General features: G+C 46.5%; 2 protein-coding genes across 3 annotated transcripts; one reads left to right on the forward strand and one right to left on the reverse strand.

Moving 5' to 3' along the window:
• The first annotated feature begins 5,439 nt into the window (after window positions 1-5,439).
• Window positions 5,440-8,350, forward strand: LOC123126859 (probable methyltransferase PMT21). 2 transcript variants are annotated; one of them, XM_044546740.1, is made up of 4 exons: window positions 5,440-5,769; window positions 5,929-7,494; window positions 7,580-7,657; window positions 7,745-8,350. In XM_044546740.1, the coding sequence occupies exons 2-4, from the start codon at window positions 5,963-5,965 to the stop codon at window positions 7,959-7,961; spliced, it is 1,827 nt and encodes a 608-aa protein (XP_044402675.1). In that variant the 5' UTR covers window positions 5,440-5,769; window positions 5,929-5,962; the 3' UTR covers window positions 7,962-8,350. The 2 variants fall into 2 exon arrangements, with proteins under 2 accessions (XP_044402675.1, XP_044402674.1); XM_044546739.1 differs by having other exon boundaries at window positions 5,947-7,494.
• LOC123126843 (uncharacterized) lies at window positions 8,289-20,501 on the reverse strand. Its single transcript, XM_044546737.1, has 23 exons — window positions 19,888-20,501; window positions 19,725-19,775; window positions 19,525-19,625; window positions 19,281-19,371; window positions 17,845-17,979; window positions 17,486-17,752; window positions 17,310-17,388; window positions 16,777-16,871; window positions 16,611-16,694; window positions 16,449-16,523; window positions 16,326-16,373; window positions 15,820-15,915; window positions 15,506-15,735; window positions 11,526-14,914; window positions 11,334-11,407; window positions 11,183-11,263; window positions 10,604-10,675; window positions 10,428-10,527; window positions 10,287-10,350; window positions 9,595-9,723; window positions 9,336-9,453; window positions 9,080-9,156; window positions 8,289-9,001 (listed from the first exon to the last, which is right to left on the reverse strand). The coding sequence occupies exons 1-23, from the start codon at window positions 20,422-20,424 to the stop codon at window positions 8,641-8,643; spliced, it is 6,354 nt and encodes a 2,117-aa protein (XP_044402672.1). The 5' UTR covers window positions 20,425-20,501; the 3' UTR covers window positions 8,289-8,640.
• Window positions 20,502-24,152: the final 3,651 nt, after the last annotated feature.

Genomic DNA, 24,152 nt, shown 5'->3' on the forward strand with positions numbered 1-24,152 from the left:
TGCGCTTTATGTGTTCGACGCATTGTCCGACCCAATTTTTTGTGATTCATTTGTGGGGAGAACGATGAATTCCGATGCTTCGTCGGATGAGGAGTATGGATCGATGGAGCTTGATCAAATGATTCAAGATGAGTTCTTCGATTCATTGGATTCGGATGAAGAAGTGGACATGATCATGCTCATGAGCATGCAAGAGGAAATGGACCAGCAGGTGGAGCATATTCTCAACTTCAAGGTGTAGGATCGAAAGTATGTCTAGAGGGGGGGTGATTAGACTACTTGACCAAATAAAAATCTAGCCTTTTCCCAATTTTAGTTCTTGGCAGATTTTAGCAACTTAGCACAAGTCAAGCAATCAACCTACACATGCAATTCTAAGAGTATAGCAGCGAAATGTAAAACAATTGCATATGAAGGTAAAGGAAGGAGTTTGAGGAGGCAAACGCAATGTTGACACAGAGATTTTTTATCCATGGTTCCGATAGGTGGTGCTATCGTACATCCACGTTGATGGAGACTTCAACCCATGAAGTAAACCTGGGCAAACGTCGGGTCGGGCCGGGTTTCGGGCCGGGCTTGTAAAAGCTCGACCTTCATTTCTCAAGCCCGAGCCCGGCCCGAAGCCCGAAATACTCCATATTTTCAAGCCCGAGCCCGGCCCGAAATCAAGCCCAAAGCCCGAAAGCCCGGCCTGAGCACTGTTTTTTAGTACGCGCACGTGCAAGCCCGGCCCAAAGCCCGAAAGCCCGGCCCGAAATATAGAAAAATTGAAGCCCGAGCCCGGCCCGAACTATCTTTCGGGCTGCAAAACAAAGCCCGAGCCCGGCCCGAATGTCAAGCCTGGCCCGGCCCGGCCCGGGTTTTTCGGGCCGGGCTGCCCATGCCCGGGTTTTACCATGAAGGGTACCGGTTGCGCGAGTCCACGGAGGGCTCCATCCACAAAGAGTCCACAAAGAAGCAACCTTGTCTATCCCACCATGGCCGTCGCCCACGAAGGACTTACCTCACTAGGGTAGATCTTCACGAAGTAGGCGATCCCCTTGCCCTTACAAACTCCTTGGTTCAACTCCACTATCTCGTTGGAGGCTCCCAAGTGACACCTAGCCAACCTAGGAGACACCACTCTCCAAGAAGTAACAAATGGTGTGTTGATGATGAACTCCTTGCTCTTGTGCTTCAAATGATAGTCTCCCCAACACTCAACTCTCTCTCACGGGATTTGGATTTGGTGGAAAGAAGGTTTGAGTGGAAAGCAACTTGGGGAAGGCTAGAGATCAAGATTTATGTGGTAGGGATGGAATATCTTGACCTCAACACAAGTGTAGGTGGTTCTCTCTCAGAAAATATATGTTGGAAGTGTAGGCATGTTCTGATGGCTCTCTCCATGAATGAAGAGTGGGTGGAGGGGTATATATAGCCTCCACACAAAATCTAACCGTTACACACAACTTACCAAACTTGGTGGGACCGAATCGTGAAACTCGGTCAGACCGATTTAGTAAATAATGTGACCGTTAGGAATTTCGGTGGGACCGACATGTCAACTCGGTGGGACCAATATGGTTAGGGTTAGGGCATAACATAATCTCGGTGAGACCGATTACACAAACTCGGTGAGACCGATTTTGGTAATAGACACACAGAGAGTTGGTCAGGCAAACTCGGTGGGACCAATTCACTCATCTCGGTTGGACCGAAACGTTACGAAAGGGAAACGGTGAGTTTGCATTGCAATCTCGGTGGGACTGATCGCTCATCTCGGTTTGACCGAAACGTTACGAAGGGAAACAGAGATATTACAATCCCATCTCGGTGAGACCGAGATCCCTATTGGTGAGACCGAAAAGACTAGGGTTTGTGGCAATGGCTATGACAAATGAACTCGGTGGCGCCGGATAGACAGTTTTGGTGGGGCCGAGTTTGACTTTCGGTTTGGGACATATGTGGATGTGAGAAAGTAGTTGAGGGATTTTGGAGCATATCACTAAGCACTTTGAGCAAGAAACTCATTAAGCAACACCTCATCCCCTCTTGATAGTATTGGCTTTTCCTATGGACTCAATGTGACCTTGGATCACTAAAAGTAAAATGTAGAGTCTTGTGCTTTGAGCTTGAGCCAATCCTTTTGTCCTTAGCATTTTGAGGGGTCCACTTTTCTCATCCATGCCATGCCAATCATTGAGATTTCTTGAAATATTTATCTTGAAATAGCATTAGCTCAATGAGTTATATGTTGTTAGGAATTACCAAAACCACCCAGGGATAGTTGCACTTTCACAAGGGCTCAATCAAAGGGAGAAGAGTGATCAAACGGGATAGGGTCTCTAGAGCACGGCTACTGCACTGAGAGTACTTTGCTCTGAGCCCCACTTTTCTGGATGATCCATGGTTTCATCGGCATTTTCTCATGCGGAAACCATTATTTTTGCGCATTATGGAGGGAGTGGAGGCACACGATGACTACTTCAAGCCCACAAGGGATTTTTGCGGCCAACTTTCTTTGTGTGTTAAGCAGAAATGCAGGGCTGCTCTAAGGATGCTTGCACTTGGTACTGCCACATATGTCGTTGCTGATATGGTCCGGGTGGGGGAGCACATGCGTGGAGACTACTGTCAAGTTTGCCCATGCCGTAGTTCAGGTGTTTGGAGCAGAGTATCTGAGGGAACCAAAGGTGCAGAACATAGAAAAGTTGTTGTCTATTGAAGAGGCCAGAGGGTTTTTAGGAATGTTCGGATCAATTGATTGCATGTATTGGCAATGGAAGAACTGCCCCAAAGGTTTGGGGGGAATGTATCAAGGTCACACCAAAGAGGCCGCCATCATATTGGAAGCAGTGGCATCACATGACTTATGGATTTGACATGCTTTCTTTGGAATTTCGGGTTCTCACAACAACATCAACGTGCTTCAACGATCTCCTGTGTCCAGGAGGCTTTGTAATGGATAATCGCCGCCATGCAAATACATTGTCAACAGCTGTGGCTAAAACATGAGATGATATCTTGCCGATGTCATCTATCCTCAGTGGGCGGCGTTGTGAAGACTATATCTGAAGGCAACAAATAAAGCCACTTTGCATCAATGCAGGAAGCGGCTAGGAAGAATGTGAAGAGGGCATTCGGAGTGCTTTAAGCTCGTTGGGGAATTGTTTGTGGAGGTACAACGCTGTGGGAATCAAAAACTTTGTAGCAGCTGATGACATGTCGTGTTATTTTGCAGAATATGATTGTCGAGGATGAGGGTGATGGTGTTGCAGAAATCAATGATTTTGAAGCGCCTGCAGCACAAACTCAAATCCCGAAAGATCAAGATGCAAATCAGCTTATGAATCTTCTGCAGATGCATCAGAATCTTCGAGATCGTCAGATGCACACGCAACTACTAAGTGATCTTGTGAAGGATATGTGGACCCACAATGAAACCAAAGAGCTAATGTTTGAGTTGTGCACTTAAAATAAATTTTATGTAAGAACTATATATATTGGCTACCAATATGTGTTATTTATGTGTGGTATTGGCGTGTATGATGGAAGTGCATGAATTTGCATGTATTTGAGAGTCCATATTTGAGATATATGAATGTCGGGCACAAGATACTGCGGGAGTGCCCGATAAGTCCGCAGACATATAGGAGACCGAATTTGTCAAGTTCGGCTGTAGATGCTCCTAGGTGTGCATGAGATGGACAAGTTCTACTGTCCGTACAGAAAAAGGATGTAACACGCAGCTTGCACGCTCGTGTCGGTCGGCGTTGGATCGAGGAGAGATATATGATCCGTTTAGCTTAAAAAAAAAAAAAGAGGAGAGATATATGATCCGACCGGGCCAACTGGAGCGAACGCGAGAGGCTACCGAAGCACGCATGCATGTCACTTGCATGTACACACACGATCTTCTCCGTAATAGATAGGGTTCCCGTGATATGCACATTTGCATAATGGATTACGCTGCTGTAGATAAATAATTCATTTAGTTTGGTCGCTAGCTCCCGCTAAATCTCGGGGCGGTGTACGTGCACGTGAGGGCGCACATGCACGGTCGCGCGGTGGCGGTGGCGGAGCGCGCATGGTCGATCGCTCCATCGAACCGCATTTATGGCTAGCTAGCGAGGTGGTAGAGCAGGAAGAAAGGAGCGACAGTGGAACCGTATATGTGATGATGCATCCATATGGGGATCGATCGATCGGTGCCACCGACAGATTGATTGATCCGTTGCCAGCCAGTCTGGCAGTGGCAGATTAAGCCAAATCGTCGTCTCTACGCGTGACGATCGAGTGATACTCTATCTACTGTCTGCGAGTGAGCGGCTACTAGCAGCTATATCTAGCTTGATTTCACTGGCCTTGGCCTAGGTACTAGCTTCTACATATGGTCGATTCACTCACTGTGCCGCACGGCTGCCGGCCAACAAAACCGACGCATCTTTGCTGTGGTCACGGGCGGGCGGGCGGTCCAGTATTTTCTATTCGGTGCATGTACCAAAACTCATGCAGCAAAACTAGAGTTGCTACTTTCGCCCCGGTGCGTGGGGCTTCATCCCCTTGGGTGGCAAAATCCTAGCTCCTGTCGTTGTACTGGACTACTGGTATGCATGAGCGTAATTAAACACGATTAACAGCTGACAGATATTTCCTTGCATGCGATTGCAATTTCCGCGTCCACATTTTCTTTCATTTTTGTGGTGAAGGACTGCGCGTCCACGGCTTGGTGTGGACGAGTGAGGCAGTCGTTGTGGGTGGTGGCGCACCCACACGCTCACTCACTCCCTCACTCCTCCACCGAGCTGACTGACTAAATGCGATCCGCCAAACCCATCTTGCTGTAATGCCACACTAACAGCCGAGACAAAGCCAACAATGTGATGTATGACCGGCCACATCGAATTAAAGAAAGAAATTCCCTGCAGTGTACCTGTGTACGCGCGTAGATGTGCAGCTACACTCTAGCCATATACTCCCTCTGTTCCTAAATATAAGATATTTTAAAGATTTCACTATGCATTACATACGGAGCAAAGCGAGTGAATCTACTAAAATACATATGTCTATATACATTCGTAGCGTAGTCCATAATGAAATCTGGTTTTATATCTTGAAACGGAGGGAATACGTACCGCGGCGTGCATGGGCATCCACTATTCCACTAGTCCGTTGACGTTGAACATACAGGGAAATGAGTCAATCTTCGCAATCAAGACGAAACAGTCGGTCTAAATAAGCATGTGACTTGTTTTCACTAGATGTACCTACATGACGGTAAATCATTTGCAATTATTGATGTTTTGCTTTGGGTTGGCCGAGTCGGGGCGTTTCCAATTAACCCATGATAACAATGCACTCAGTTGTTATTGAGGGGGGAAGAAGACGACGATGGTGATGGGAGTGGGCGCGTGCCTAACCGTCGTCAATGAGGTCTTTAAAACTCCCCGAGTGTCCGGCCTACACAAACAGAGGGCGGCCAGGCCACCGCTAGAGATACTCCCATAATTGCCTGCCCAATCAGCCTGCCAATTCTCGTTTGTTATAATCTGGTCGTTTTGTTTAGGCGTGATAATCCTTCTATTTTTATATTCATTCAGATCTAACCTAGTAATGGAGTAGTAACGTAAATCTCCTTGGCGTGCCGAGAGCCGATCAGCCCACACGCATCTGCCTTCCTTCCCGGCTAGCAGCTATATATCGACCGACCAATCGATCGTGTTCAAGACCTCGCAACCTCTGCTCCCTGGTTCCGTTCGTTTGGTTCCAAACTTCCAATTCAGCCCAAAGGTACGTCTTTTGTAGTAGTATAAGAGAGATTTCATCGTCAATCTTCAGGTATCCTCGATAATTTCGTTGCGTATCCGGTCCGGAAATCGCGTGCGTATTCTCGTACGGGGTTTGTTACCGATTCTGATGCCCTGCCCTCAACAAACTTTAAAAAATCAGACCCAATCCCATCCGCAGGGCAGAGGGCAGGGCGATGAAGTACAGCAAGGAGGCCAAGCCCGAGAGGGCGGGCGGCGGCGGCGGCGGCGCCAGGGCCGTGCCGGTGGCGCTCATGCTCCTCCTCCTCTGCGGCTTCTCCTTCTACCTCGGCGGCATGTACAGCACCGGCCGCACCTTCACCTTCTCCTCCACCACCACCAGCATCATCCCCATCGTCTCCACGGCGAAGCAGGAGGGCTCCGCGATCGCGCTCGCCATTGCCAGGAACGGCAACGGCGACGACGAGGTCGAGTTTTCAGAGTGCCCCGCTGATTACCAGGACTACACCCCCTGCACCGACCCCAAGCGCTGGAGGAGGTACGGGAACTACCGGCTCAGCTTCATGGAGCGGCACTGCCCGCCGCCGCCGGAGCGCGCCGTCTGCCTGGTGCCCCCGCCGCGGGGCTACAAGCCGCCCATCCGCTGGCCCAAGAGCAAGGACCAGTGCTGGTACCGCAACGTGCCCTACGACTGGATCAACAGCCAGAAGTCCAACCAGCACTGGCTCCGCAAGGACGGCGACCGCTTCACCTTCCCCGGCGGCGGCACCATGTTCCCCAACGGCGTCGGCGCGTACGTCGACCTCATGGCCGACCTGATCCCCGGCATGAAGGACGGCAGCGTGCGCACCGCGCTCGACACGGGCTGCGGCGTCGCCAGCTGGGGCGGCGACCTGCTGGCCCGCAACATCCTGACCGTGTCGCTGGCGCCCAGGGACAACCACGAGGCCCAGGTGCAGTTCGCGCTGGAGCGCGGCATCCCGGCCATCCTCGGCATCATCTCCACGCAGCGCCTGCCCATCCCCTCGGCCTCCATGGACATGGCGCACTGCTCCAGGTGCCTCATCCCGTGGACGGAGTTCGGCGGGCTCTACCTGATGGAGATCCAGCGGGTGCTCCGGCCCGGCGGCTTCTGGGTGCTCTCGGGCCCGCCCATCAACTACGAGAACCGGTGGCACGGCTGGAACACCACGGTGGAGGCGCAGAAAGCCGACTTCGACCGGCTCAAGAAGATGCTCGCCAGCATGTGCTTCCGGCTGTACAACAAGAAGGGCGACATCGCGGTGTGGCAGAAGTCCCTCGACGCCGGCTGCTACGACAAGCTGACGCCGGTGACCACCCCGGCCAAGTGCGACGACAGCGTCGACGCCGACGCCGCGTGGTACGTGCCCATGCGCTCCTGCGTGACCGCGCCCAGCCCCAAGTCCCGCGGCAAGGCGCTGCCCAAGTGGCCCCAGAGGCTGAGCGTCGCGCCGGAGCGCGTCTCCGTTGTCCCCGGCGGCAGCGGCAGCGCCATGAAGCACGACGACGGCAAGTGGAAGGCGGCCACGAAGCACTACAAGGCGCTGCTGCCCGCGCTGGGGAGCGACAAGGTGCGGAACGTCATGGACATGAGCGCCGTCTACGGAGGGTTCGCGGCGAGCCTCGTCAAGGACCCCGTGTGGGTCATGAACGTCGTCTCCTCCTACGGGCCCAACTCCCTCGGCGTCGTCTACGACAGAGGACTCATCGGCACCAACCACGACTGGTACACATTACCTCTTCCAACTGCATCCTGCTCGGCACTCTGTTCCACATTGTCAGAATGGAATTAATCTGCTGATTCTTATTAGGTGCGAGGCCTTCTCCACGTACCCACGGACGTACGATCTGCTGCACGCCGACGGCCTGTTCACCGCAGAATCACACAGGTATGTAATGTGCTGCAGAATCTTGCCGCCCACATATTCAGCCAAGGAAGATCTCAAGTTGCTAACCGATTGTCCATGGCATTGCAGATGCGAGATGAAATTTGTGCTTGTTGAGATGGACCGCATCCTTCGTCCGACCGGCTACGCCATCATCCGGGACAACCCCTACTTCCTCGACTCCGTGGCCTCCATCGCCAAGGGGATGAGATGGACCTGCGACAGGCACGACACCGAGAACAAGGAGAATGAGAAGGAGAAGCTCCTCATCTGCCACAAGCAGCTCTGGTCGGCAAAGAAGGCATAGCTGCGAACCAGCAGTCTCAGTGACAGGAATTGACCATGATCCCACGGAAAGGCGAGGGCGATTCATAGTCGACACTTTGATAGAACAAGGGGGGGTTCATAGTCATCAAAATAAACTACATGAGTAATATAAATATAGTTTTATCATATTCATATATAGGAGGATCCAATAGTTAGCTATTGATCACACAACAGTTGATTCTTTTTCTTTGCGGAAGAACCAGGGGAGGTAAAGTTTGGTGAGTCACCTGTAAGTTGTTATCCGAATACTGTATGCATGTCCTATAGCTAGTCGGTACTGTGATTGTAATCGAGCAATCAAGCGGGGTGGCTATAAATATTATTTATTCAAATATTTATGGAGCACGAAGTGATAGTGATGCAGTGTCATTCCTTGCCCCAGAGCAGCGATGAGTTGGTTGTGTGTTGCTGTCAGTCAGCCTGGTGCGGTGCAGCCAATGTGTACCTCACCACACCCCAATCTCTTTGTTTTCTAGTTATACCGCCTTGTCTTTGTAGCACTGACACTGCAGGCGCAGAATTTGCAATAGGCACATCACGCTCGATTTGATTACAACAGTAGAGGCCAGTTGCTGGAGCAAGAGATGCATTGCATAATTGACCAAATGGCTGCTGAATAGAGTGGTGGCCACCATGGGTTGGGCGGAGTGGCTTTCCCTTCATTGCTTCCGCTCCCATTTACCTTCCCGTCTACCGTCTCGCTCTCGCCGCTCCAGCACCTGCCTTGACGACTTGCTGCCGCCAGCTCGTGTCCCGTGCCTCGAGCCCGACCCCGGCCCGTCCAGCTCCGGGTCTCCCATGCTGCTGGTGTCGCCGCCGGAATCCCTGCTTCCCTCCGCGTTCTCCTCGTAGCCACCATCGCTGCCACGGTCGCGAGATTGCAGTATCGTAGGGAACGACGATGGCCTTGATGCACCGCCCATCACGACCGGTGATTGACCCTCGTGGCCTTGGCCGCGGCTTCCCTCCTGCTGCGCGCCTCTACTGTTATCCCTTTCGCGGTATCTCTCCCTCGCCCGGCTGCGCAATGTTGCCAATCACACAGATGTTGCGATAGATAGTACCAGGAATGGGCGAATCGGTAGAATCGATCAATACCTGCTGGGGTTGGCTGAGAACTCCCGCCTTGATGACCGCCCCAACTCAACCTGCTCCAGCTCACGTTGAAGCTCTCTCTGCACAAGTCAATCAGCACGGCATGTGATGCAACAAGAAAAACCAACGAAATGGCTTGCTAAGTCTGGAGCTACAGCTATTCTCTTTGGATTGATGCGTCATGGATCGATGGCAAACAAAACATGCCACAACACCAATAAGCAATTTCAGTTTCAAGGGGTAAAATTGCAACATATACCTGAGTTTGTTTCTCCCTTTCCATATCGAGGTTATATTGCAGTTCCCTAGACTTCACACGCTCGAGATCCAGCTGTCGCTGCCTTTCGATGTCACGCTCCATCTCAAGACTTCTTTCCCTGCAAAGATAATACAACGAGAAAATAAGAACAAGCACATATAATGATGCAGAGGCCGAGGATTTGAACCTCCTTTCCGAAAGAAGAAAAAAATGTCGTCATCTCTGACATATATCAAATGAAAAGGCAACAGCTCCAAACCTATCAAGCTCTTGCATAAGCTCCATTTCCTTGCAACTCGTCTCTTCCAAGTACTTTTCACGAGTATGTCTGATAAGCAATTTCTTCTGTCGGCGTGCTATAATTTCCTCTCTGAGCTTGGACCGTTCTCTATCAAGTAAATACATGTTAGCTGCATAACAAGTAACGCTGACAATAAGTTCCAATGATTCTATCCATCAAACAAAAAAGTTTCAATGCTTCAAAATTAAAATTAAACTGGTGCAAGAAAATGATACTATTCATGGATAGACAAAACTTTCTTATGAAGCTTCGTATTAAAACTTATCACTCCCAAGGCCCAGAAAAGGAATAGGATTTAGAAATTTAGTACTCCTTATTATGCAGCACTTCATGCCTCCATCAAAACCAATGACTTGCTTCATGTAAATCATAATGGTCTCTGAGGTAAATCTTTAACCATTATTTTTGTTGGGAATATTTGTAAAGCAAGGTAAGAGTACTAAAATTGCTGTACTTATCATAATGAGTCTAATCTTCACAGTGCAAATTTAAACTTTAAAAAAGGTTGCATTGTCAAAGGTAAAAAAATACACCCGCACCCACACACTTCCCACGGTAATAAGAATGTTTTGCCCAGGGAAAGTAACTGTCAGGAGCTTGAGGAATAAGGTACACTTGGACCAGGTGTAAAATGTGATATGTCAACTTACAGGGACCGTATATCTTCACGGATCTGCTGAAGCTGTTTATTAACTTCACTACTATCCTTGTAATCTGTAGATGTAATTACATTACTGCACATTAAGGGAACAATATTCATAATAATAGTCCTTAATAGTCACTAATCTTACATGATAACACGCCTGGAGCCACCTGAGGACGTCCGACAAATTTCTGAACTGCTTTCTCGTTTTTAATAAGCTCCAATTCAATCTCAGCTTCTTCAAGTTCCTTGGTATTGTAATTATTTAAGTGTCAGTAAGATATTGAAAACATGGCGGCCAGAAACCCTGGTTGTATCTCTAACCTGACATTCCTGATCAGATCTGATTGAGAAGAACTCAAAGTAGGACTCAACAGAACTCAAAGAGGACAACACCTATCAAAAAGGATTCACAAAAGCAGGTTACCAGCATAGCATGGACTGGAGCTTGAAATTAACACCCTATGTGCACAGCAACTTAGGGTATCAGGAGTATATATTTGAACAAAAATTACAAGCATGCCAGTGCTGCCTATTCCAGTCTTGCTTGCAAGCATTTTCGTTTTCTGGAAGATGAACATGAATTCCAAAACTTTCAAACTAACAGTAATTGTTGTTATTGCATACTAGTACAAAAAATTCTTCCGTCAAGAATTCTAAAGGTCAAGGTAATTTGCTCCAAGCCTCAAACAATGACTAGAAGTTTGCTATTTGAAGAAGTATTAAGCACTTATATTGTTAGGTACAAAAGTGCACGCACACTCATCAATGTGAACCTCTGTTGAGTTTAGAACTGAAACTGTGATGGATGGCATAGACTTAAGTAATAAAGCAGAAACAGAAGTAACAATGCTATAGATGCAAAACATGCATTTCAGAATGAATCATAAGAAAGATTATGACCTGAAGAATTGATTCACGGATATCCTTATAATCAGTGTTCACTGGTTTTGTAGTAGATCCTGCGAGAAGTTCTTTTACAACCTAAAGAGACACAGAGTCAGTACTCGGTAGCCAGAACATGCACAAAATAATATTGAAGTTAGAGCGAGACCGTTTTAGCATCAGATTCAGTTCTTAGCTGACATAGAGCTCGACAGAGATCTTTCTCGACATCATCAAAACCTCCTAATAATACATCAGAAAATAGTAAATAAAGTACTTGAATAATCAGTTGTTAAGGTTGAGCCCCACATAAGGGCACAGGTACAACATAAATGTGGGTAATCGAGAAGCATTAATTTACCAGTTAGTGATGTTTGCATGTTTTCCAATTTCCTCCAAACACATTCAGGAATCAAAGCAATATCTTCAGAAGAAGAATAAAGACATGCCTTTGAAAGCAACAGTAACGACATTCGTGTCAAATAGCCCTCTTCAATTACACATGAAAGTTGCCCCACACCTTTCAGGATACTGTCACTTGATGCAAGAAATGACCGCAGATGATTTTTATCAACAAATGGAGCATATTCAGTGAGCAAAGCCATCGCATGATTCCTTAATAGCATAGAAGAGTCATAGAGAGCCAATGCTACTATTCTGTTCCATGTATGAGTAACCAAATGGGACGTCATTGTTGAACCAGATCCGACTTCAGCAGTACTCGCCAAGTGAATAATCCTCCCAAGTTGCTGCAATGCAACAGAGCGTTGTTCTGGTTCGGCGTGACTCAACATTGTACAGAAAAGATTAATCAACGAGGTTTCACTATTCTTGAGGTCTTCAATTCCACCCGAAACCAATAATGATAACCACTTCTCTGTCTGCAGTCTCCAAGATATCCTAGGTGCATGAGAGCAGAAGTGCTCGATTGCTGAACAAGTGGCACTAAGAACATTACCCCAAGCAAGAACATTAGGTAGTTTAATCATATAGTCAAGCATAGAGGATGCCACCTGCCAGCACTGCTTTTCCTGATTTCCTAAAATGGTTTCTGCAAGACCTTCAAGAGCACTCTCCCAGTGTTTTTGTACAAGCTCCACCTCTTGCCTAGTGCTACTAGAAATTGTGTTTCCTTGAGTAACAGCTTTTAAGCATTTCGCATACAGCAAACACTTTGCCATCAATGAAGACAGCCTAGAGGCCAACTGATGGTGCCATTTCCAGCTACTCTCAATTGACAGAGTAAGATGTGAAATGACCTTCTCCAGGGCATCACAAAATTCTATAATACAACCAGCAGGTGGCCCCTTCGACTTTTCCGCATTGTCTGTGGATTTAACTAGTAGCTGCTCTGCACTATCTTGTGAATTCTTCTCAAGTCGCATCATGGCATCCCCACTTATGGAATTTGCAGCCTCCCTAGACTGTTCTCTCACAGAAAGGATGATGATACCAAGTAATTCAATATTCTGAACTAGTATAGTTACACAACCATCAATAAGTGTATGAAAGCCTTCAAGATAACTACACAGCAGTGATGGTGGATCAGAACTAATAGAGTCTACCCATACTAGCAAGGAGTCCAATATTTCAATCCTCCTCTTAAAGGACAGATCAGGAAGCAGAGACCCCAGAATGAAGATCAGCAATGGGACCTGAATCTTATCACTGGTTGCATCCTTTGTATGTTTACCACACCGGATAATTTCAAACAATTCTTCAAAACAAATCAACTCAAAATCACTGCAGTCAGTTATATGACCCATCACTTTTTCATCATCAGTTCCCTTCCTTAAGAAGTAAGATATCAATGGCTTCAGCAGACACAATACAGAGTCAAGGAAGGCCACATCAGCATAAGAAGCTCTACAAAGTGACACAAGAATGTGCACTACCCTTGGCATTTCAGGAACAATAGCCTCCAAGTGCTCAGAAACAACCGACTCGAGTAGATAGAAAACAACAGCCTTGGCATTAGCAGCAATATTACCTCTCAAAGAACTTGCTCCGTTTGCAAGTACAAGATGCTCCTTGATGCCTTCAAGGTAAGGCCACATGCACATCTCAGAAAACCAACAAAGAACATCTTGTACTGCACTTTTGGGGAGACATTTTAACTGCAAACCAACAGCTTCCAAAATGGTCTCTCCAAATCCGTGAAACAGTCTGCTCATGCTTGGAAAAAAGAAATGTAGTTCAGGAAGTAAAATCTGAAACAGTTTGTTCATGCTTGGTTTATCTGACAACATAGATTCCTTCTTAAGAAGCAAGTAATTATTGCAAGCAGATTGCTCAGTGTCCGCAGACTTGACCTTCTGAGTTGCAACTCCATCCATTAAACTAAGTTCATCAGTGAAAATTGACAGCAAAGTTGTAAGCTGTGAGAAATCAGAGGCAAGAAACAGTCTCTCATTTAAATATTCCTTGGCATAACGCGATACTGCCATCCATCCAAGAAATCGAGGAAGTGGGCTAGAAAACCTGGAAAATTCTGATATCTTATGCACCCATGCTGATGGAGGAACTAAGCTTCTAAAACGAAAACCATCTTTTTTAATGCTGACAAGTTCTCTAGTATTGTCACTACCAGATGAAGCCAGAACCAGCTTCTGGAGAAGTGCCCAACGTCTTTGTAAACCATGTAATTTTACATTATCCAATTTCTTATCCCCTGCATTAACTGAGCTGTAAACACATGCAAGCTGTCGGTTGAGGTTTCCAGCAGAATTCAATATGATATCGATCACATTATCTGGTGGACAAAATAGGTCAGTTGCTGAGTGCAACAAGAACAACAAGCTATCAAGAAGAATTTCATTAGCTAAATGCCCTTTCCTTCCAAATTGCTTGATAATAAAGTGCCAAAGCAGAGCTTGGTTCTTTCTGACCAAAGTTACAGCATCCACAAGGTCTGTAACTTCTGGTGAAATTTCTATAGCTTGCTTGTCATCCTCAGCATCATTTGGATAGACTTCACCGTCGGGTATCTTTGCATGGTATTCACAGTCAAATTTTGCAGCTTGCAGGAGTAAATCTAGGACAGCTCTATCCCGTTTATTCTCCAAACAGTGCACTGTCGCTAGATCTAAATCTTTCACACGCAAATCTTTCAACTCGAAGGAGGCATTCCGTTGTATCAACTCCGAATGAGTACGTTCAATTCGATCCAGAGGCTCTGAATTAAGCCGTAAATCCAAGAGAAAAAATGGATTAACATAGCATTCTGCAGCTAATAGCAAAGCATCAATTCCGGCATTATGCCCCTCAATTGTTGGTTCCTGTTGCATGCACAGATTCAGTGCTAAGCGACGAAATTCTAGAGCTCTTAATTCACAGTTCTCTTGGTTCAGCAGTTGTAGATAATCAGCCCGTGCATCATTGTAATCATCAGCAACAGTATCTTCCAACTGGAAAAGGCCAGCTGGTAATTTTACATTGGTTTTCCTGCCCTCAGGGATGTTCTGGTCAAAATTTGTATGTACTTTATCATGGTCTTCTTGCAGAGTATTTGTCAACTCAGATTGCTTCAATTCTTCAGGAGCAAATAAAGAATTGTACTGTTCAAAACTTTCTATTCTCATAGCTATTTCAGATGTGTCTCGCCCGTCAACAACTTCAGGGTTGCAAGAATGTGGTGCTGGACAATCTGAAACCGCCAAAGCTGCTTGATCAACCTCGGGCAATGAACTTTTGCAGAGGTCAACGTCAGGTGGGAGTGGCATATGAGGATCCAAGATAGAAAGAAGTATACTGCAAGTTAAAGTTAGATTTAGTGTATTTTACTAGCATACAAAGCAACTTTATAATAGGCCTAATGATGAATTTGCTCAATACATTTTCATGTGCCCGATCTAAATATTTGACAAGATAATGATGTTGCACAAATTGGTCCCTCAACTTCCACTCATGGCTCGTTTTGTCCCCTCAATTTTTGGAAAGAGCAAATTAGTCACCGACTTCCAGAAATAGTTCAATTTTCGCTAAAGAAATATTTGTTTCAACCAACGCCACAAGCTGAGTTGGTGGGACATGTACACACTAAGTTGGCCAACTTGAGTGTCAATTCAGTTCATTGCCTCTTTTAAACAACTTCAAGAGTCTAAAGGGCAACTTAGCAGCAGTTCATTTAAACCGAAGTAAGTGAAGTGTAAACGAAAAGTTTATGCATTAGCCAAATATATATTGTTGCTATAAAGTAGGAATATGAATGTGTGAGTTGTGACCAAGGGATTAACTATTAGATAATTATACAAGTATTTGCTTCTCATCAATCAGCATAGGTTATTACTCACTGTACTCGTAACCTTATGTTGCACCTGCATGTACATATAGCTTACCAACCTTGGGGCAACAGCACCTCGCCGCCATTCAAGTTCCAAAGAAGGGAGTACAGCAGGATTCTTTGCAGCTGTACGAATAATGTTCAAGGCCATATTGCAAACTTTTGCCTGTTTCTCCAGATATATAGCAGACACACCACCAAATGATATTCTGTCTTTCATTGCACTTATAGCATGATCAACAAAAGGATCTAGCATCTCCAGAATGAAAAGTATTTTATGCTTGACTTCCTGAAAGTAGGCAGTTATAGGATGCATGTTCAAGAAGTATTACAACAATCACTGAGAAATATCAGGAAATGAAAGATGGATTACTTTGTATTCTGCGAGAACATCATCCATATTCCCTGATACGGCCAATAAAATATACTTCAGCGCCGCACGAGAACGGGAAAGAGATTGCCCAACTCCCTGACCAACGTCACACATAAATCAAATCGTCTGATTACCACGTGCATATGGAAAACAGTAAGCAATTTAACAAAACCAAACATTATGCTGATTCAGGATGATGCAAAAGTAAAGTATCATAGTCATGATGGAGACTGTAACACTACAAACTCTCCTCGAACAACTGGGTGTTTCATCTTAAATACAGCACAGCAAGACATACTAGCTTAAAACAATAGTACACCCCTTCAAAAGTAGTACCCAAAAGGAGATAAAACTTAAACTGAAGCATTATTTAGTTCATTTGTTATGTATAGGCACAAAAGTAGGCCCTAAAGAAAGGATGCAAAATATGCCAGATTACATCACTAAAAGATAATTTTCTAGATTCCCAGCATTGCTCATGTAGACTAGGTTTCCAACACACATACCTGGATAACACCCAAGAGATCCTCCAGAAGTTCAACTGCAAGATCTACCTGTTTCATGAGTATATAATGTCATAAATAGGAACAAATTATAAAAAATATAACTGTGGACAAAATCATAAAGACCTTTGCTGTGATCATGGGCACCCAAGGTGATAATGGTCCCCTGCACAAATCAAGCAAAACACATGCTGCTTTTGCCTAGTAGTGAACATAAGAAACATGTCAACAATCTACTGAAGAGAATAAATACTTCTACAATAGAGAGTTCAGAGTTGCAGAACGAACATGTGATGGCAGGTATGATGAAAGATAACCAGCACAGCCTCTGAGAAGAGGATGAAAAACTGATGATACCGACATTGACACAATCTGCAGCCACAAATACCTTGAGAAATGGTAAGTGATGCCACTAATGCATGAAGAAGAAAACAGATCATATAATTCGAGGTACCTGGGAAAGAGCATTGTGAACATCTGGATGGTTCCATTGGCTAAAACAATCATCAATCTGTTCGGTAGGGCCAGCACTAAATGGAGGACGAAGTGCTATGAAAAACACACAAGAGCAACATCATATTATCAGATTCTACAAAGGCATACATGCTGTATACTGACACCCTTGCAGGTAGATCTGCCCCCATTTTTTTTACTTTTAGAAGGGGTGCAGTTGGTTTATATTTAAACCTAAGAACATCAGTAACCAAGAATTCATAGGATAAAATCCTGGAAAATGCAGACAAACTAACATTTGATTGGACTCAATCCATAGTCTTTAGCCACAAGGCATGGGTGTCACACTAAATGCGCTAGCCAATGGCCATGTAGGCCTTGCATCTTTTTAATATGGGATATTAACATGCGGGAAGGTGTAGATTGTTTGGTAGCCAAAGTTGTTACTCAATCATACTTCTGCTAATTCTCATTTAAGAGTAGTAAGAGAAGCTAAAAAGCATTAAGTATGTAAGGTCATCTCCCAGTCAATACCTGGAAGAAGTGCTTGAACAAGCGGTAAGACAGACCACATGTCTGAAGTAGTTTCAGCAAGCTTGCAACCTAGTTGAGGCTGCAAGCACAATCAAGAAAATAAAACCAGCCTTTTAGAACAAAAGGTAACATGGAAATTGGAAGATATAAGAATGACACAATATGACAAAGATAACCTGTGATGCAGCTGCATACAGTACATGAAGAATGCCTTCTTCAACAGCAGCAACATCCAAAATATTTAGAAAAGAGCCATCGAAGTGATTTTCCGATAAACTAAATTCTTCTCCAAACAAACTAGAGTAGTTTGTATAAGGCACTAGGCTGGAAGCATCACTTTTAGGAATTTCATCAGAGACTTCACTCGAAAGCATGCCACCATTAGGTATTGGCTCATCAACGAATGGCTCAGGCTCCAAAAGTTTTTGGAGCACCCTTGATGCCTTAGTTCAAAAGAGGCAAATGTTCAGAAAATACTCCGAGAGGAAAAAGTACATGACCAAAGAAGACACAAAAAAATGGTCAAAGAACATACTCGATGGCAGACAATTGAGAGAGTTTTGTCTTTGTGTGCTTTCCTTAAGAGTAGTATAGCTGTTTCAGATCGAAATGCCAGCATACATGAAGCAGGCTGAACAGAAGATGGACTCCGTGCTCTCCTAGGTTGTGCCTGTACAAAAATAAAGAATTAAGAACACAAAAAGCGACCAAAATGAGTGCATATGCGCTGTATGTTTCTATGCTCCCCAAGGGAGATACATCCGACTTGAATGTGGTTGCTAATCATTTACTGCTTAACCACCTTAACTTCCCTTATTCGTAGGTGACAAATTCCTTTGAAGGGCACAGAGATGCTCTCCATGGAATAAAAACCTAGAGATGAGTATCATGCATGATAATTGAAAAAGATTTTTGTAAAATACAAGTCATGAATTGGTAGTTTTAATAACAGGACGGAGCGCTAAAATAAGTTACCAACTTTTAATTTTCATATTATCAAACTCCATATCAATTGTTGCAGAGCAATAGGTCTTCTACTATTGTAGTTTTAATTGGAAGAATTACCAGAAAATAGGTCCTTGGTGTTAAAGCTGAATGGCAGAGCACAGAGAGTAGGACCACAGGCGCATAATCCAGATGTAAAATGGTACTAGCTTGCTAGCCCTAAATAAGACCACATGTTCGAACAAAGAACATTTGAATATGACTTATGTTTAAATACTTTAAACCATCAGGAAAACAGATACAACCAGAAATCACTCAGTTCCTTTTTCTACACATAAATTGGCAGTCACACAGAATAGGCTGGCTGTTTAGCAGTTCAGGTCATAAACCAGCGAGAAATATTCGTGTTCTCGTGCATTTGCAAGCAACCAACAAACTGGGCAGATGTCAGTGCTCAGTGTTTCACTACAGGGGCATGGCCAACAAGGAGTTTGTGCAATGTGATGACATAAATTAATGGAAGATCCTGGATAACATCAACCTAACACACTCCTACAGAACTCCAACAGCCTTTTTGTGAATTGAACTAGAAGTTGCTGACGAGACATGGTTATATCTCATGTTATAGTTTAGCAGTTGCCAGAATGCAACCATAAAATCATCTACCTCAGCTACGTTAAATAAACACTCCTGCAAATATTCTCTAGTTCCTATCAGTCAAGGTAGCTCCAATCTCGGGTGGTCTTTTCAGAACTCACAGAGGGGGGTGTATACAGTTAGTTAGTCAGCACTCAGTGCTATGGATAGTTAATATTCATTCAGAAAGAGATGTGCAGAAGATAAATGACTTGTTCCTATACACATTTTACATAACTGGAAAGCTATGTATGACATAGAGTGGAGGTGCAGTACCATGTAATTAAGCTTTCAGCATTCATAGTTCTTACTGTAGCACACTACGATAGCACATACCCAAAACTATATAAAAGGATAAAACAGAAGTGTGCGGAAAGAATATTTACATGCCTCGAAGTTTGAGGAAACAGTTGGAATAGAAGCCAGGCTAGTCTTTAGGGTATCTGAATCAACAGAAGCAATCGACGTTTTTGTAGCATCCCTGTAAATTTGGGGGGATGTGTCAATCAGATAGCATTGCTCGCACACAGGTGGGTGCACGCACGAGGGGGTGAACAGTAGTGCACATGCACATAATGTATGCAAACTAGAGATAAAGACTGGCAAATAAGCATGTATGAGAAATGGGCCACACCTTTCGTTTATAAGGTTGAGGATTGGATAAAATGGGCCAGCAAGCAGAGCCAAAAACCGAACACTGCCCTCTGGGGTGTCTGTGATGCTATTAAGGTCAGCCTGCAGTGTGATGAGCAGCCAGCCAGACGGTTAAAAGGGGACACATGGGGGAAACAGCAAAATTACTAGCTTATAGCCTAGGAGCAAGACTAATTTTACCTCAATCTGGGGCAGAAACGGTGGTAGCCTGCTTGCAATATCTTTGAGTAACTAGATTTAATTTGCAATACAATTCATTCATCGGGATGGAGATACGTTAGCAAGACAAACATGAGAAATAGAGCAAGTAGAACACATATATATATATATATGGCAGAGCTACCTGGAGATGCATATTGTGCGAAGAATGAGATTGTTTCTGCGAAGAGGATATTTGTGGTAACAAGTGGTTGACAAGAGGTTGGAATTCAGGTTCCAGGCCAGGTACAGGGATTCCGGTGAGCTGGATGAAGTAGATGGCAATGGGGCTTCCGCGCAGACAAGAGATGCGGACGTAGCGGCAGGGGGTGTGGTTGGCCGGGTACACCATGTCGCGCTTCGGAGCTTCGCCGCGTGGGCGAACCTTGACGAAGGCCTCGGGCTTGTAGCGCAGCCCACCGGTGACCTCCCATTCGAGGACGGACTTGTTGTAGATGCGGATGTGGGAGACGAGGCACGGCTCGTTGAGCTCGAGGAGGATCCACTCCTTGGTGTTGGTGGCGGTGGACCAGTGGGAGCGGAGGTCGGGCTCCAGCACGTTGGCGGCCTTCTGCCCCGACGACTCGCGGGAACACGCCTTCACCCGGAAACCCAGAGCCACGCCACCGTCGCTCCACTCCTCCCCCCTACCCTCCCTCTCCCTCTCCGGCGTCGCCTCCATGGCTTCCCTAGTTCCCTGTCCGTGGCCGCGATTGGCTACTCTACTCTGTAGCAACACACACCGAGGGGGGAGGTTGAAGACGACGGGATGGGGGTATTCGCTGGGCCAAGAGCCCGAGATCGATCGGGCCTTTGACGGCCCATTAAGCGCTACCAAAACTTGTGTGACATTGTTTAGAGCATGTCTAGTAGAACCCTCAAACCCTTAAGGCCTCGTTTGATTTCAGGTTTTCCCCCCGGGATCCCTGCCTGTTCCCCGGGCTGGGAACCCACGAGCCAACTTAGCCCTGGGTTATCCACCCGGTCATTTGACGGCCCACGGGATATTGGTAGCCCGGCCCTTTTCACGCCTTTTCCCTGGGAGAGCCTTCCACGCCTTCAGTGGTCGGGGACGAAACCCTCGCTCTTTCGGTCTCGCGAATGAGCGGCGGCGGCGGCAAGATTCGAGAGCGACGCACCACCACGCTCCGCCCTCCTCCGTCCAAGGCTCCGCCCGGCAACCGGAGGCGACGCACCACCGCCTACACCTTCACGACCTGCTCCTCCGACGGGGGTAACGGCGACCGGGGTCATCATCCTCCCTCTTCCCGGATCTCTCTGCCTCCAAGCTTCACTCACCTCTGGCGAAGACGACGGCCATAGATCATTCTCCTCTTTCTCATCAAGGTTATCCCCTCCTCCTCCTCTTCCACTCACTATTTTTCTTTGCCATGGTGATTTCTTTCCTGCTACACGCACTGACGAGCGTCTATACAGATCTCTCCTGTTTGAGGTTTGTACCCCAAGTGGGCAGCTGTACTGAAGAACATCGAATGCTTTGAAGTTCTCTATCTATCCTGACCACACAAGTGAGCACAACCACATTTACCTTCCTGTGATGCTAATCTATATGCGCAATGTTCTAGTATATTGTGAAGAGGGCAAATTTGTTTGTAGGTGGGTTCGTTCAAGGAGGTAGGATTGATGCAAAATGGTAGTTGAATGACACATGAGATGAACTATACCATAGAAATCTCGGTGGTCACTATGGTTGTAGGTGGGATGGGTCTGTTGCTGTTTTGGTTTGGCGTGGGTAGCTGAACATGTTCGGGTGGAAGAAGATGTTGCTTGCTGGGTTAAGATTGTTGATGGCAATAAGAAACTAGTTCAGTATTTTTTGGGGTGATGAAAAACTAGTTGAGTTGAGCGTGTTTGTTTTTTTGGTACCCATTGTGTACTAGTTGAGTGAAGGTTGCTTGTGTAGACTATATATGCAAGTCTGATGGATACTGCTTTTGTTGCTCCTGTTGGTCCCTAGTCTCTAGTTGCTGCTGTTGCGGGCAAAAATGTTCGTCTGCTCCTTGATGGATATGATGTGATGCCATTCTTTGGTTGATGAAGACTACACTTGTTTTATCGATTTGTCGTTGTGGCTAGCTGGCCGGAGTTCACATCTCTTTGATTGACTGACTATAGTTGATTTGTCGCTCTGTCGATTTGAGGTGTTACTACCTTGTATTATTTGAGGTGTTACTACTGAGTCCAGTCGCATACTTGTTGTAGTTTTGTTTGTTCGTTCATTTCAACTTGTGCTACCTACTGCCAAAATTTGATTGATCCTCCTGACTGATCATTGTTTTCTAGTAGGTATTGATTTGTGGGTCTACTCTATTTAGTTATCTATATGTATCTATTCATTATTTTATCGTGTTTCAAATGCAGGTGCTCTGACATTAGAAGTTGGCTTTATCCGAAAACTTTGTGTTCAATTGCTTGGTGCCTTTTGATTCGTCGATCATTGAGAAGTGTAACGCCCCGGATTCGATGCGCCAGGTGTTTGCCGGTTATTCGCCGTCATTGCCATGACATTTGCTTGCGTGTTGCATTTTATCATGTCATCATGTGCATTGCATTGCATACGTGTTCGTCTCATGCATCCGAGCATTTTCCCTGTTGTCCGTTTTGCAATCCGGCGCTCCTATGTCCTTCAGCGTCCCCCTTTTGTCTCCTGTTGTGAGCGGGTGTTAAACTTTCTCGGAATGGCCCGAGGCTTGCCAAGTGGCCTTGGTATAGCACCGGTAGACCGCCTGTCAAGTTTCGTGCCATTTGGAGGTCGTTTGATACTCCAACGGTTATCCGCGCAGCCCGAAACCCCCTTTCTCTTTGCAGCCCAACACCCTTCCAAAGTGGCCCAAAACCCATCTAACTCCCCTCCATGCTCTCGGTCGTTCGATCACGATCGTGTGGGCGAAAACCGCTCCTCATTTGGACTCTCCTACCTCCCTCTACCTATAAATATGTGCCCCCCCCCCGAAATTCACGGATGAAAATCCCCCGAAACCCTAAATCCTCCCTCCACGCCGCCGGACATGTCCGCCGACGGCCGGACACGTCCAGCTGCCACCTCACCCTGACGAATCGTGGTTCGCCACGTCACCCCGCCGCCGCCCGCGGCCAATCCGAGGCCGCCGCGTGGCCCCCCGCCTCCAGCCGCCGCCGCCGGCCCGCGGGGCCCAGGGCAGGCCCGCCCGGGCCCGCGCTCGCCGTCCCGCGCCCCCGCGTGCTCCCCGCCGCCGGCGCGGCCCGTCCGCCACTGCGCGCCTGATACGCCGCCCGCCTCCCGGCTCCCGCCCCGCTCCGCCGATCATCGCCGCCGTCGGGCTCCGCCCCTGGCCGCTCGCCCGCGGCCGCCGCCTCCTCGCCTCCGGGCGAGCGCCGCCCCGAGTCGCTCGCCGCGCCGCCCCGGCCGGCCACCCCGCCGTCGTCCTCCTCAGCTTTGCCGCCCCCGCGTCCGGCCTCCCCGGCCATCTCCCGTGCCTCCTCCGACCTCCTCCTCGCCAGAGATCCTCGCCGGAACCGCCCCGCCTCGCCGGAGAGAAGATGGATCAGATCCACCAGGAGACGAAGCAAACGGGATCCCCGCGTCCCGGATATCTCCATCCCGAGTTGACTTTTCGGAGGGTATATTTTCGTCTAAGTTCCTGTTTTCAAACATAATCATGCCATGTTCATCACATCATATCTCTGCATCCGTAGCTCCGTTTTGCGTGTGTAATATGTCAAATTGTTCGTCTCAACGAGTACATCATTTCATTCCATTGCATCATATTCATTTGAGCTCATCTTGATGCCTGAATCATCGTTGCAAGAGTGCTTTATGATGTTATCTGCTGTCTGTTAACAGAACGAGCTCATTTGTCATTTTTGCCATGATTGATGTGTGCATCCTATGAGGTTGATGTCTACATGTGTTCTGATCTATGCTATGTCTTCTTTACAGAGGTGCTTACCATGTATTTTTATGATCAATGTGGTGACTAGCACAAGCATGCAAACTAGGCATCGTGGTGTTGCTGATTTTAGTCCCTGTTCTGCTGTTATTTTGATGCCATGTAAACATGTTGCTACAGAGAGATCCATGCATATTTTGAGATACTTCAGTAAGGGTGTTTTGAACATGTGGTTATTCTCTATCTATTCATGCCCCTGGTTGAAATTATGGAGTAGTCTAGCATGTCATTTTCGTGCTCTACTTTTGCTTCAAAATGTTTTCTGACAGATTGTTTACATGTTATTCAATTTTGCCAAGGTTGTTGTAGTTGATCCTTGCACCCTATGGACTTGCTCTTGCCATGCTTAGCTTCACAAACATGCCTTCTTACTATTGGGTGCCTTGCCATGCCATGTATTGCTCTGTAGTGAGTGGTACAAGCTCATCTACATGCCTTCATAATTCTGTTTCTGCCATGT

This window comes from Triticum aestivum, chromosome 1B (assembly GCF_018294505.1).
Source record: "Triticum aestivum cultivar Chinese Spring chromosome 1B, IWGSC CS RefSeq v2.1, whole genome shotgun sequence".
Lineage (NCBI taxonomy): Eukaryota > Viridiplantae > Streptophyta > Magnoliopsida > Poales > Poaceae > Triticum > Triticum aestivum.

Coding starts and splice junctions, on each gene's coding strand:
- LOC123126843 (XM_044546737.1), bottom strand. CDS start 20,424: ATGGAGGCGACGCCGGAGAGGGAGAGGGAGGGTAGGGGGGAGGAGTGG. Junction 16,524..16,610: donor CATCATACCTGCCATCACAT/GTTCGTTCTGCA, acceptor GTTCACTACTAG/GCAAAAGCAGCATGTGTTTT. Junction 9,002..9,079: donor TTCTCAGCCAACCCCAGCAG/GTATTGATCGAT, acceptor AACATTGCGCAG/CCGGGCGAGGGAGAGATACC.
- LOC123126859 (XM_044546740.1), top strand. CDS start 5,963: ATGAAGTACAGCAAGGAGGCCAAGCCCGAGAGGGCGGGCGGCGGCGGC. Junction 7,495..7,579: donor ATCGGCACCAACCACGACTG/GTACACATTACC, acceptor GATTCTTATTAG/GTGCGAGGCCTTCTCCACGT. Junction 7,658..7,744: donor TTCACCGCAGAATCACACAG/GTATGTAATGTG, acceptor ATGGCATTGCAG/ATGCGAGATGAAATTTGTGC.